A 13,143-nucleotide genomic window follows, 5' to 3' on the forward strand; every position below is an offset into this window, starting at 1 on the left:
CAACCCCACCCCCTGCGGAGCGCGCCGCCTGTCGGCACGCCAGACCCGCTGCAGCTGAGCCGAGCTTGCCCACAAGGGAGGACTTACGCATGCGCGTGGAACGCATGGGTAGTCTGAACTGCGCTTGCGCGGAGATAGAGGGGGGGCGGGGAGGGGTTCCTGGCCGGGCCGGTCAGATTGAGTCTGCGCCGGGACTGGGCTGGAGGGAGGCCGGTTTGCGCCTGCGCGGGAATGGCGCCTAACTGCATCGCGCCTGGGCGGATGGGGGCGCTTATGCCACCTGGGATGCGCCTGCGTGGTAGTGTCCGGGGCCAAGCTCGGCTGCGCCTGCGCGTGGGGTGGCGAGGTTCCGGAGCCCGACCCGGGCGGCCTGCGCCTGCGCGCCGGTGTCCTGGCCCGGGCGGGCTGCGCCTGCGCGGCGGGGGTGTCCGGGCCCGGGCGGGCTGCGCCTGCGCGGGCTGCGCGGTGGCGGGGCCCTAAGCAGCTAGCGGCGCCTCCTGTGTGTCTGAGGCGGAGGGAGCGGAGCCCAGCCGAGCCCGGAGCCCCTGCGCAGGTCCAGCCCGACCCCCGCCCGTCCCTCCCCCGGCATGGCACTGGGCGCGGGGCCCCCCGCAGCCTCCCCCGGGCCCGGCAGGAGGAGGACGGGGAAGCAGCAGCGGCCCGTGGGATAGGCCGAGCGCCGCCGCCTCCCCCGGGGCGAGGGGCCCCCGCCCGCACCGAGCCGCCCGCCGCCGGGACCGGCCTGAGCCCCGCCTGGCCGGGGCAGCCGCCTTGGGCCCGCCCGCGGAGAGCGCGCGAGGAGCCGCCGCTGCCCCCGCCGAGGGGCCGGGGCCCCCGGGCCGGGCCCCCCGCCGCGCCCGGGCTGGATGAATGTGGGGCAAGATGGAGACCAAGACGATCGTGTACGACCTGGACACCTCCGGGGGGCTGATGGAGGTGAGCAGCCGCCGCGCCGGGGAAATGGCGGGGGCCGCTGGGGGCCGGGCCCCCCCTCGGGGCCGGGCTGACGGGAGCCCCCGCGGCCCATCCAAGGAAGCGCGGAGGGACGGAGCCGGCCCGCCCGCCCCGGGAGGAGCCGCGGGGGCTCGGGCGGGGTGGGAGCCGCGGGGGCTCGGGCCGGCCGGGTTCGGCCCAGCCCCTCACCGCCCCTCTGTTTGTGTGCGCAGCAAATCCAAGCCCTGCTGGCCCCCCCGAAGAGCGAGGACGGGGAGAAGAAGAGCCGGAGGCCCGAGAAGGAGGCCCGGCGAAGTGGCCGGGCCACGAACCATGATAGCTGCGATAGCTGCAAGGAAGGAGGGGATCTGCTGTGCTGCGATCACTGCCCGGCCGCTTTCCACCTCCAGTGCTGGTAAGGCCCGGGGCCCGCCGGAGTCCTGCCCGTTAGCTTGGCGCATTGTGTGCGCGAACAAAACCCCGCTAGGGCTGCTCCCGCGAGCGCCAGCTCATCCGGGGCAGCCGAGGTGAACAGCCCCCGAGCCCCCTTTCCATGGGGCTCCGCGGCTCGCTCCGGTGCTCAGGGGTGGGCAGGAGGCTCCTCTTTCCTTTTTGTGTGAAGGGTTGAGCGGCGGGGCCGAGGAGAGGCTCGAGGAGGAGCTGTGCTGTCCGCCTGCGAGTCGCACCGCCTTTATTGCAGGCACCCGGGGGTTCAGCCTTGAAGTTTCTTTTCTTCCCGCTCCATCTTCGGGGCTGCCTTGCGTGGGGATCCCTTGGGGGCTGCGATGGGTGGGAAGTCGCCTTTGCTTCTCTTGGACTGGCCTGACGTTGCTGAGCGCCTCAGTGGTGCTGCTGCAGCTGCTGGGAATAATGGAGGTTGCTGTCTCTGTGTCTCTCCCTGCCTCACTGTTTACAATATGGCGACCTTCCTTTAAATTATATTTTTATTCTCAGCGCCATTTTGGCTGCATATAGCACTTCCAAACCCTGGCACCGTTACTGTAGTATTTTGAATACAGAAGTATCTTCCCAGCGTTGATCCAGAACTCTGAACTTGAAAATTGACCCCTCCTTATTCCCTTTTCCTTCCTCCTGTCCTTTAGACCTGCCTGTTCCATCTTGTAGGAGTGACCAATACGAATTCAGGGACAGCTTGCCTGTAGTTTTGTGCTCTTGTTGCTAATCCTCGGTGGTGGTTTGGAAATGTGTGCTTTAGAGCATAGTGGCTGCTGTGAGGGGGGGACTGGACCTTCGGTGCATTACCTGGAAGCCTCCCAAGCTAGTAACAAAAAGCAAACTAGCAAAGTCAGGAGATGTCTGAACTTCGGTTTCTGCCCTGAGAAGTTATTTTTTGCTTCTGCGTGAGGAGCCCAGGTGCATCGAAAGCGAATTTGCGTATATCTGTTCAGCAATTGACTCAGGCTCATGTGAAATTCAGACAGCCAAAGTGAATAATGGGATGGGGGAGGGAGCAAGGCAAGTCAGAGCAACGAAGTTATGGCAAATCGGTATTCTTCCTTGGAGAGAGATTTTTAACCACATTCCTTATTGTCTTTCATGCCTCGGATATTTGTTTGACTCGGCTACAGTTGTCTCCTTGTGACTTTAGCTGAATGGTTGTACTTTTTTATATGCTAATTGCAGGTCTTAGGGCGCTTATTACAGTGATTACTGATACCGGGGAAATTAACCGTCTGGTCAGAATTCTGTAGGGAGTGCCCTCTTACCAGTCTATAGACCTGTCTACCCAAGACAGGAAGCTCCATTTTTATAATCCATGATACCATCATTTCTACCTGGAAGAAGTTCCCCTGGTAGTTTTATTATATAGAGCACTTAAAATCTGCTGGAGAACATTGTTTTTTTGGTTTAATCTGTTTAGTAATTAGACAAGGTGGGGGAGGTAATCTTTTATTGGGCCAACTTCACTTGGTGAAAGAGACCAACTTGGGTGCTTACACAGAAGCTCTCCTTCACATAGCTGTGCTTTTAGGACAGGATTGTTTTATAATGTAGGGCTCAGTAGTTCAACGCAAACAAGTTAATGTTGTACGTTAGGATGTTGTTGATATAAGCTGAACCTGGTAAAGTCGAATGAAGTGCCTAAAATGTTAAGCCTCCATACAGTTTTGAGTCTCATTTGTTGAAGCAGGATAGCTGCTAGAAACCTTGAGAATTTTGGGGAGGGAAATGATCCACACACAGTTTCTCACTTAACTTAAAACCTGGTCTCTTGATCATAAGTCAATATCCACTTTCTAGTCATGGAGATATTAGCTATGCATATAAGTCATGTTGACTTCAATGAGACTGCTCTCCAGGGTAAGGGGTTTGTAAGGTTAACCCTGCAATTTATGCAGCCACTGTATTCAAATAATGTTCAGCTTAAATTTGCTTTAACAGGCTTTTTCTTCAGCAGAAGTAAAGGATGGGCTGCTTTCTGTTTTCCTGTTCTCATTTCCAAAACCTTGCATACCATTTTGTAAACGCATGCAAATGAGACAAGTTGCCTCAAAGGAACACTTGGGTTTTGTCTTTACCTCGTACATCTTGCTTAAAGTAAACTTCCATTCCATTGGGCATGAATGCAGTACATGCATTTCCGTTATTCTGCAATGTTTCAATAATGCTTGCTTTAAGTACATTTAAACAGTGACTATAAACTTAAATATACCAATCTATGGCCAACTTGTGAATTCTGCTAACTGTTTGAGGCATCTTCCAGGCATTTCCCTCAATACTGTTTTCACTGTTCTAAAAGTTTCTTTTGTGACAATGAGGAAAACAATACGACAATACCTAGTTTTTATTTAGAGCGCTTCAACAGTACATCCTGAAGCACTTCACCAAGGAGGTCGGTACCATCTGTAAAGGATAAGGCGTGGAAGTGACTTGCCCACCAGGGAAGTGGCATAGCCAAGAATTGAACCTGTCTCCCCAATCCCAGTCCAGTGCGCTATCCACTAGGTGACACTGCCTCCCCCATATACAATTCTTGTAACTTGCTTGCTACATTATTGTACCTTGATTAGGTAAATACGTGTATATCTCTAAAGCAACAATCTGCATGTTTTAACTTAAAAAGGAAACAACCCAAAATTATGCAGTGTGGTTCTCTGCTTCCATAGTCCATGTTAGTCTGGTGGGTGAGTTTTTACCCATGTTTATTGAAATTCATTCTGTAATCTATTGTGTGCACTTCGAAGATATGTTCCAGAAAGCAAGTCTTGAAATATCCAGGCAGGTATTGTGGTTCCATTTTTGGTTTGGTTGAGTGTCAGGGTGTTCACGGGAGTACTCAAGAAGATCTGGTCTTCTCTCCTGAAAGTCCTTTGTTTTGTTCTTAACCATATCTTGACTTCTACAGTACTTCCACATATTTGGAAGCCAGCTGAAAAAAGATGATAGCTTTGAATATTTCCAGGTCTAATTACAGTATATTTACCTGCCAAAAAGAGCAGTTTTACCAAGTTCTTTGTAGTTACGAGTGGGTTGTCAGCCCCAGAATGACTTCATGTGGATGGAACAGATTTCTGATTCATCTATTATGAATTTGACCACTCTTGTAATCTTCTCCAAGAAAGATTATAGCTTGGGGAAAAACCAAATAAAATCTATTTTCTTTGCTTACATCAGATTTCATAAGCGTTGTTGCAAATAATTTGGATGGGGTAATAGTTATAGAAAATTTTGTAGTGCCCTTTTCGCTAGATTACCTATGATGCTGCGTCTGCTATATTCAAATATGTTGACTTCTTCAGATTTAAATTTTGCATAGAATGCTTTTTCCACTTATCAGCTTTTTCCAAGGAAGTTTTATTGGTTTTTAGCTTTTAAAACTCTGGTTTTGGTTATGAAGCTTGCATATTAATTTGTCACTCACTAATGTGATTACTGTGAATGCAAGTTATTGAACAGTTCTAGAAGTAATGCAGTAGAGTCTTTACTTGAATTTTATCTCACAATTCGATTCCAAGGGGGCTTTTGAGCTGGGATAAACTATTTAAAAATTATCCAAAAGCAGTTTTCGTGTTTAGTAACTTTCTGTACTTTTCTCTTACCCCCTTGTTCTAGATACGTATAGCTATTGTAGTTTTTTTTCCTCTGTCTCCTCTCTCCTGCCTGATCCCTCAGTAAATGGTGATCCTGTGCTTGAGATCAGTCCATAGAAATTATTGTGATGTCAAAAATTCCATATGGCTTTTCTGAAGGATTAAGCAGAAAGTGGTTGAGAGGAAAAGCGCAGGCTTAAAATAGATAACTAGTAAAAATGGCAATAGAAGTTACAAAACAAAGCAAGTGAACTGACTTTTTAAAGCAGTGCTATTAATTTTTCCTAGTGTGAAAGGTGCTCTCAAATTACTGACCCATAGCATTCAGTTAGATTCTCATTTACAATTGCCTGTTTGTCTGGCTCCTGAGTACAAGGGTGTTAGTATACTGAAGCAATTTAAATTGTCTGAAATTAATCAACTTCCTTTTGAAGTGAATATGGCTCTTTACGTGACAACACTGACATACCAAAATTGTGAATCTCTTGTGCCACCTCCAAAGATTTCCCTTAATAGTTGACTCTTGTTCTGAACCAGATAAATTTTGTGGCTGTCACAGGGTAAGAGCACTGCATTGAGCACTGTCTGCTAGTTCCATCAAACATTTTTGCAACACTTGCCTCCCCATGTTTACATTTGGAGTGTTTGGCTCCGTTTCCCCTTTCTGATTTGGCAGTCCTCTGGCATGCTGTTGTTGAAGAATTGGAGTAACAGAGCTTGCTAAGAGAGGCAGATGAAGCTAAACTAGCCTAGGTTTGCATATTTTAGTTTCTGAGTCACATCAGTTGACAATTTTCCATTCTACATGTGAAATCTTTATGTTCAACTGCTACAACATGAATAACTTTCTGTACCTTATTCAGATTTAGAATTATCTTGGCCTATCGCAAGCTAGCATTCAATTTAGTTGTTAATTTAGGAGTTAATTTTGACTTTTCACTTTTGTGTCCGATTCCTCCCCTTCGCTCTCTTTTTTTTTTTTTTTTTGACTGAAAAAAAATCTTTGAGGCATCTAGATTCTGAGCTGCTGCCTTAATTTCAATGATTTGGTCTTTTAATGGCCATAAAAATAGGTGCTCTGGACATCTTGCTATAAGATAACTAACTCTCAGCTAAGTAATAGTGAACTGGACAAAGTTTAAATTCATTAATTTACATGTAGTGTTGAAGTGTAACTTCATACTGAAATTACTAATAACTTTAAAAAGGCTTGCACATTGGCTCTTTGTAGGTTTAAATGAACTTAGTAAACATTCAAACTTAAATGTTATCAAAACTAGATCCTCCCTTTATGTGAACAATGTACTGGCAAAATCCATCCTTTAAAAGGTCCTTGAAGTAAGCCTGGAATACAGAGACTTGGACTTAATTTAAGCTTCTTTTTGAGCTCATAACTGTTAGAAGAGACCATAATATTTTAAAGTTATGTAAGAAAACAACTCGTGCTATTAACTCCTGTTTATCTTTGTTAATAACTAAATATTTTAAATGAATTCGCTGCTTGCCAAATTCGTATGCTTTAATTGCCTTTGGTATTTAGGTGGTTTCAGAAGCAATGTGGAATCTGAGATATTAAAGTTAATGAAAGACGCAATTGCACTGGTCTAGTTAATTAAAAAAAGTCATTCTTTATGTGCCTTTAGACACAGTAACATGATCAGCCCTAGCAGCTCTGTTAAGCTCTCTTGTTCAACTTTGGTTTTGCTTTTTTAGTTTACACTGAGGCTCTGAAATGCAAAGCCATAAAAGTTCAACTGTAGGAATAATAATGTGCACAGAACTTAGAATTTTCTGGAGTTTGGTTTGTCACAACTTAATAAACTGAATTTTTTTTAATGTTTAGTTCAGGACCCTTAAGGTATCATTCTCTTCAGTATGTGGGTGCGTGCTCTTGTAAAATCTTCTTATGGTTGATTTAACATGTACGCAGTGAAGTGTGCCTGATGACTAAACCATTGATTGCTGCTACTCTCAGAATTGGACCACAGTAATCGGGTTTCCCAGTCATCAGTGAGACTCTATCAAAATCAAAAGATGTGCTATAACAGCTGAACTTAAACATGATTCCTTCACCCCCCTCTGTATCAAATGGACTAAACTTATTAGAAAAGGTATTGAAATTACAAGTAAAGTTATTTGAAAGGTACAGGATAAAATCACTGATAAAAACTAAAAAGGCCTGTTACCCTGCCTAGGGAAAAATATGCTTTTATGTTGAACTGTAAGTCTTAAACGTTTTGAAAATTGTGATCAGTTTTTACTGCTGCAGTGAAATCTGTGTTGTAAAGATGCTGCATCTTGCTGAACTATTTGGTTTAGTGAAGTGTTTTTTAAGTAACTGTGACTTAGTTTGAATCCATTGTTCTGCTCAGTAGTCACCCGTTATGGTTTTACTTTCTAGCTGCCGTCTTCCAGTGTGTTATCGCATCTGTAGGTGTGGCTCATGGGAGTGTTTCACAATGTGGAAACGTCCTCCCAAAGGGTTTCTAGTACCTAGAGGCACTTGCTTTAGCAAGGAGATTTGAATTGGATTTGGTTTCTGATGGGTACTGTTCATTGGTTAATGACTGCTATGCAGATCTTAAATATTACCTGTAAAAGTTCTTTGACCTTAATTAGACTACATACCTAGGCTCAACACTGCTGAAAAAAAATCAAGAATGTAGTCACCACCTGCAATTTTTTCTATGGCTTGTGTTACATCCCACTCTCTTCCTCCCCTCTCCCCCTACTCCCCCACGAAAAGGAGGGAGGACAACTGGTTAAGGCCCTATACAGATTCATGGAGGCCTCAGAAATCATGAAAATGCCCCGAAACTATGATCTTTTACATGTTTTTAAAAATAGAAAATGTCTACAATGAAGTCTTTAATTCCCCCCCCCTCCCAAAATATAAATAAATTCAAGGACAGAATGAATTTTCCGAACACTTGTAAAATTAATGCTGGCCTATAAATTGACTAAATTAAGTTGTAAAATTAATTGCATGCAAACCATGTGAAATCCAATACTTTGCCATTTACACTCATGATTTTTTTTTTTTAAATAAAAACTCGTCTTTTATACAGGGCCTTAGTTATAAAATAAAGGTGTGTGTTCCTCTGTTTGGTACTGATTAGTGAGGGAGAAAATGGGGAAAAGAGCATTTGCTTTCTTTAGAGGTGGGATAATCAGAAGTTTTAGTTCTAGGCACTTTTAACAAAATATTCATGGTGCTATCACTCTGTTCCAGTGTGTACTGGGGAGCATCTCCGTTTGGGGAACCTGGCAGGGATGTGACTGAGCCTGTTACACCAGTGCGTGCCTCAGGCCTCTATAAGTGAATTATAATTAAGAAACTGGTTGTGGTGACTAGAGCAGAACTCCTTTTGAACTATGCCCTCTGAGATCCTTGTCCGTTGTCACTCTGCCTGATACAAGGCTGGGTGAAATATAACTTAAAACTCCATTGAAACTTTTGATGTACTCTTTCGCAAGAAGATATAACTGGATTCAAAAAAGAATTTGATAAGTTCATGGCGGCTAGGTCCATCAATAGCTATTAGCCAAGATGGTCAGGGACACCACCACATTCTGTGGGTGTCCATAAGCCCCTGACTGCCAGATGCTGGGACTGAACAATGGGATGGATCATTTGATTGCCCTGTTCTGTTCATTCCCTCTGAAGCATCTAGCATTGGCCACTGGCAGAAGACAGGATACTGGTCTAGATGGACTATTGGTCTGACCCAGTATGGCCGTTCTTATGTTCCTATCATGCCCTACACCTCATTTGCGGGGTGCCAAGCATGTGTGTAAATTACAAGAAAAGCATATTGCCAGCCTTCAGTTGTAAGACACATTCAGCACAGGTATTGACGTAATAAAGGCAGCAGCATTGGTGTTGCTGAGCTTCAAGACACCCCGTAAGCACACACACATCTTGGAATTCCTTTGTATCTAGACTGAGTCAGTATGTGATGCTTTCTTGACTTTTCTGGTGTTCTATGAAACCTGTTCCTTAATCTTTAAGTCAGTATTGACTAGCAGAAGAAAGTAGGCAGTAATTTCCAGAGTAGGAAGGAAAGTGTACCTTTTGAAACAGAGTCCTCAGTGCATTAGAATGTGAGGGGAACCTTGTGGTAGCAAGGGATCATAAGAACAGCCATACTGGGTCAGACCAATGGTCCATCTAGCCCAGGATTCTTCTTCCCACAGTGGCCAATGCCAGATGCTTCAAAAGAAATGAGCAGAACAGGGCAATTATCAACTGATCCATCCCCTGTCGCCCAGTCCCAGCATCTGGCAGTCAGAGGCTTTACACAATAATACAGTAGAAATCCGTGCAAGATCTAGCAGTTTAAAAGACCATCCAGGAAGCAAGTTTAGGTGTGTGAAAACATTAAAGTAATTCAGAATATAATGTGGCTTTGTTCTGGGGATGTGAAATTCTTGATCCGTCCTATGTTTACGCTTACGAGCACTACAGTGGCACAGCTGCAGCTATGCCACAGTAGTGTAGACACTGCAGGTACGGAAGGGATTTTTCCATTGCTGTAGTAAATCCACCCCCTTGAGAGGCAGTAACTAGTTTGACAGAAGAATTCTTCCATCAGCATAGCAGTGTCGACACCAGGGCTTAGGCTGCCTTAAATACGTCGGGGAAGTGAAGTTTTCTCAGTCCTGAGTCACGTATCTAAGTTTTACGTGTAGATCAGGGCCCAGAATAAGAAAGTGTAAGCAAGCGTCTTGCCTCAGTGAGTCATTGGCTAAACTGTATGTGACTGAACTATGATTCTGGAGTACTTGGCACAGTCAACCTATCAAAGAGCTTCTTGTGTTCTTCCCCAGCCAGTAGTTCTCACCATGGCTTTTGCCCAACTTCCCTTGTAGACTGCTGTGTGATGCCAAGGGGCTGTAGAAATAAACCCCACTTAGAGAGAAAAATACCTTGTGTGTCACCATGGATCATAATCTTGTCAGCACACTTGAATGCAGTTGTAGCCATGCAGGTTTGTGTCTTTTCTGTGTATAACTAGTTATGGTGGGTTTTTTCCACCCTTAGCATACTTTTTACAAATTGCATTTCCTGAGAAGTGTTCAGTGTATCATCTCAAGAGTATAAAAGGCAAATATTGTAACAGCAAGCTGGGAGGAAATCTAGTGACTGAACCTGACTTGAGCCTTTTCCACTGATGTCTGCTGTGCATGAGTCACTTTTTGAAATAAACTAGAATGAGCTAAGTATCAGAGGGGTAGCCGTGTTAGTCTGAATCTGTAAAAAGCAACAGAGGGTCCTGTGGCACCTTTAAGACTAACAAGTTCTTCTTGCATCTGAAGAAGTGAGGTTCTTACCCACGAAAGCTTATGCTCCCAATACTTCTGTTAGTCTTAAAGGTGCCACAGGACCCTCTGTTGCTTAGAATGAGCTAGAGAGTGCTGTCTGTGGGGTTTGAATTTAGCCGTGGCCTGAGGACGCAACAGGCCAAAAAACCCTTCCCTGAGCAAGTAGCCCTGATCATTATAAAATAAGTGCCTATACAGGCTATGACTTTCTGCTGTGGTTTGGTTTTTGTTTGTTTGGTTTTTTTTGGGGGGGGGGGGGAAGAGATACTGTGTTAATTACCCCTAGGATCTCCTTCCACCAGGAATAGTAACAGGAGCAGGGTGTGAAGAAGGGGGTGGAGGTTGTGCCTATGTTTCTATCTTTTTGTTCTTTTTAAAAAAAAAATCTGAAAACTGCTGGGTGGATTTTCAGTTTTGCTTTTTTTAATCTGCTTGGGTTTTTTTAAACTAGTACTTCTACCTGGAAAATTTCTGGGGCCAGCTGAAGCTCTGAAAGAACAAAAGAATGGCCATACTGGGTCAGACCAAAGGTCCATCTGGCCCAGTATCCTGTCTTCCAACAGTGGCCAATGCCAGGTGCCCCAGAGGGAATGAACAGAACAGGTAATCATCAAGTGATCCATCCCCCCGTCGCCCATTCCCAGCTTCTGGCAAATAGAGGCTAGGGACACCATCCCTGCCCATCCTGGCTAATAGCCATTGATGGACCTATCCTCCATGAATTTATCTAGTTCTTTTTTGAACCCTCTTATAGTCTTGACCTTCACAACATCCCCTGGCAAAGAGTTCCACAGGTTGACTCTGCATTGTGAGAAGAACTACTTCCTTTTGTTTGTTTTAAACCTGCTGCCTGTTAATTTCATTTGGTGTCCCCTAGTTCTTTTGTTATGAGAAGGAGTAAATAACACTTCCTTATTTACTTTCTCCATACCAGTTATGACTTTATAGACCTCTATCATATCCCCTCCCCCTTAGTCGTCTCTTTTCCAAGCTGAAAAGTCCCAGTTTTATTAATCTCTCCTCATATGGTAGTCGTTCCATACCGCCATGCAGTATTCAAGATGTGGGTGTACCATGGATTTATATAGAGGCAATATGATATTTTCTGTCTTATCTATCCCTTTCTTAATGATTCCCAACCTTCTGTTTGCCTTTTTGACTGCCATTGTACATTGAGTGGATGTTTTTCAGAGAACTCTCCACAATGACTCCAAGATCTTTCTTGAGTGGTAACAGCTCATTTATATGAATAATTGGGATGATGTTTTCCACTGTGCATTACTTTGCATTTATCAGCATTGAATTTCATCTGCCATTTGGTTGCCCAGTCACCCAGTATTGTGAGATCCTTTTGTAGCTCTTTGCAGTCTGCCTGGTACTTAACTATCTTGAGTAGTTTTGTATCATCTGCAAATTTTGCCACTTCTCTGTTTACCCCTTTTCCCAGATCATTTATGAATATGTTGAATAGGACTGGGCCCAGTACAGACCCCTGGGGGACACCACTATTTACCTCTCTCCATTCTGAAAACTGACCATTTATTCCTTCCCTTTGTTTCCTATCTTTTAACCAGTTACCAATCCATGAGAGCACCTTCCCTCTTAAGCAGAGTAAGCTGTCATGGGATAAGAGCCTTTGGTGAGGGACCTTGTCAAAGGCTTTCTGAAAATCTAAGTACACTCTATTCACTTAATCCCTCTTGTCCACATGTTTGTTGACCCCCCTCAAAGAATTCTAGTAGATTGGTGAGGCATGATTTCCCTTTACAAAAACCATGTTAACATGGATTGTGACATGTTGTGGTGACGCCTGAGAGAATTATGCTTTTATTCAGGTTTAAATAAAATAAAACAAGTTTTAAACATCTAATTAATTAAAATACTTTGGAGAAAAGCTCTCTATTAAAATTCAACATGCCCACTTCTTTGTAAGGGCTCAGAACACTCAATATACACTTCTGTCTTGTTAGCAAAACATCTAGCAAAACAGAAGTCCAGACTTGACATTCCTGGTATTTCTAAGACTAAAAATCCTCAAGCAAATTAAAATGTTCTCACCTTGAATATGTATTCACTTGATCATTCCAGCTGAGAAATGTTGAGCAGATATAGAGGCCTGCAACAAAATATTAGAGAGATGGAAAGGCTTCTGTGTGCGGAGAGATTGAAAGTTAGACTAAATGATTTTAAATGTAAATTAATAATCTCTTGTAGAGATGAGGTGAGGGAACATAACTTGAGTTATGTAAAACAACAAGTGGTTTAGAGAGAGCTAAACAGGCACAGCTGTTTACTTTCTCTCCTTGATTAAGAACAAGGGAACATTCTTAGAAGCAAACAAATTTAACTGGTAAAAAAATTTTTTTTTACATAATACACAATTAACCTGTGAAACTCACTTCAGTAAGAGATCATGTGCTTTGTAGTTTTCCCAAATGCCCGTGACATGTATATGGGTAACCAGAGTATCCACAGTTGCATTGGCTAGGCTATACATAGTCTCATGTCTCACAGCACAAGCCATCAACCAGAAAGACATTTCATAGGAATGGCGATAGTGGACAGTCCAATGGTCTGTCTAGCTCAGTATCCTGGCTTCCAGCAGTGGACGGTGCTAGATGCTTCTGAGGGAGCGAACAGAACAGGGTAATTTGAGTGATCCATCCCCTGTCACCAGTCCCAGCTTCTAGCAGTCAGGGGTTTAGGGGACACCCACAGCATAGGGTTGCATCCCTGACCATCTTGGCTAATAGCCGTTGATGAACCCCTGTACTCCATTAACTTGGCTAATTCTTTTTTGAACCCAGTTATATTTTTGGCCTTCACAACATTT

General features: G+C 44.5%; 1 protein-coding gene across 1 annotated transcript in view; it reads left to right on the top strand.

The window, feature by feature from the left end:
• Nucleotides 1–827: 827 nt before the first annotated feature.
• Nucleotides 828–13,143, top strand: part of PHF12 (PHD finger protein 12) — a 44,114-nt gene continuing 31,798 nt past the window's right edge. The window contains exons 1-2 of the mRNA XM_026656478.2: nucleotides 828–936; nucleotides 1,167–1,348. Coding sequence (XP_026512263.1) covers nucleotides 871–936; nucleotides 1,167–1,348 — 248 coding nt within the window. The 5' untranslated portion in view covers nucleotides 828–870. The remainder of the gene's footprint in view (nucleotides 937–1,166; nucleotides 1,349–13,143) is intronic.

The sequence above is a fragment of the Terrapene carolina genome, unplaced genomic scaffold, assembly GCF_002925995.2.
Source record: "Terrapene carolina triunguis isolate 2854851 unplaced genomic scaffold, T_m_triunguis-2.0 Scaffold231, whole genome shotgun sequence".
NCBI classification, from domain to species: Eukaryota; Metazoa; Chordata; order Testudines; family Emydidae; genus Terrapene; species Terrapene triunguis.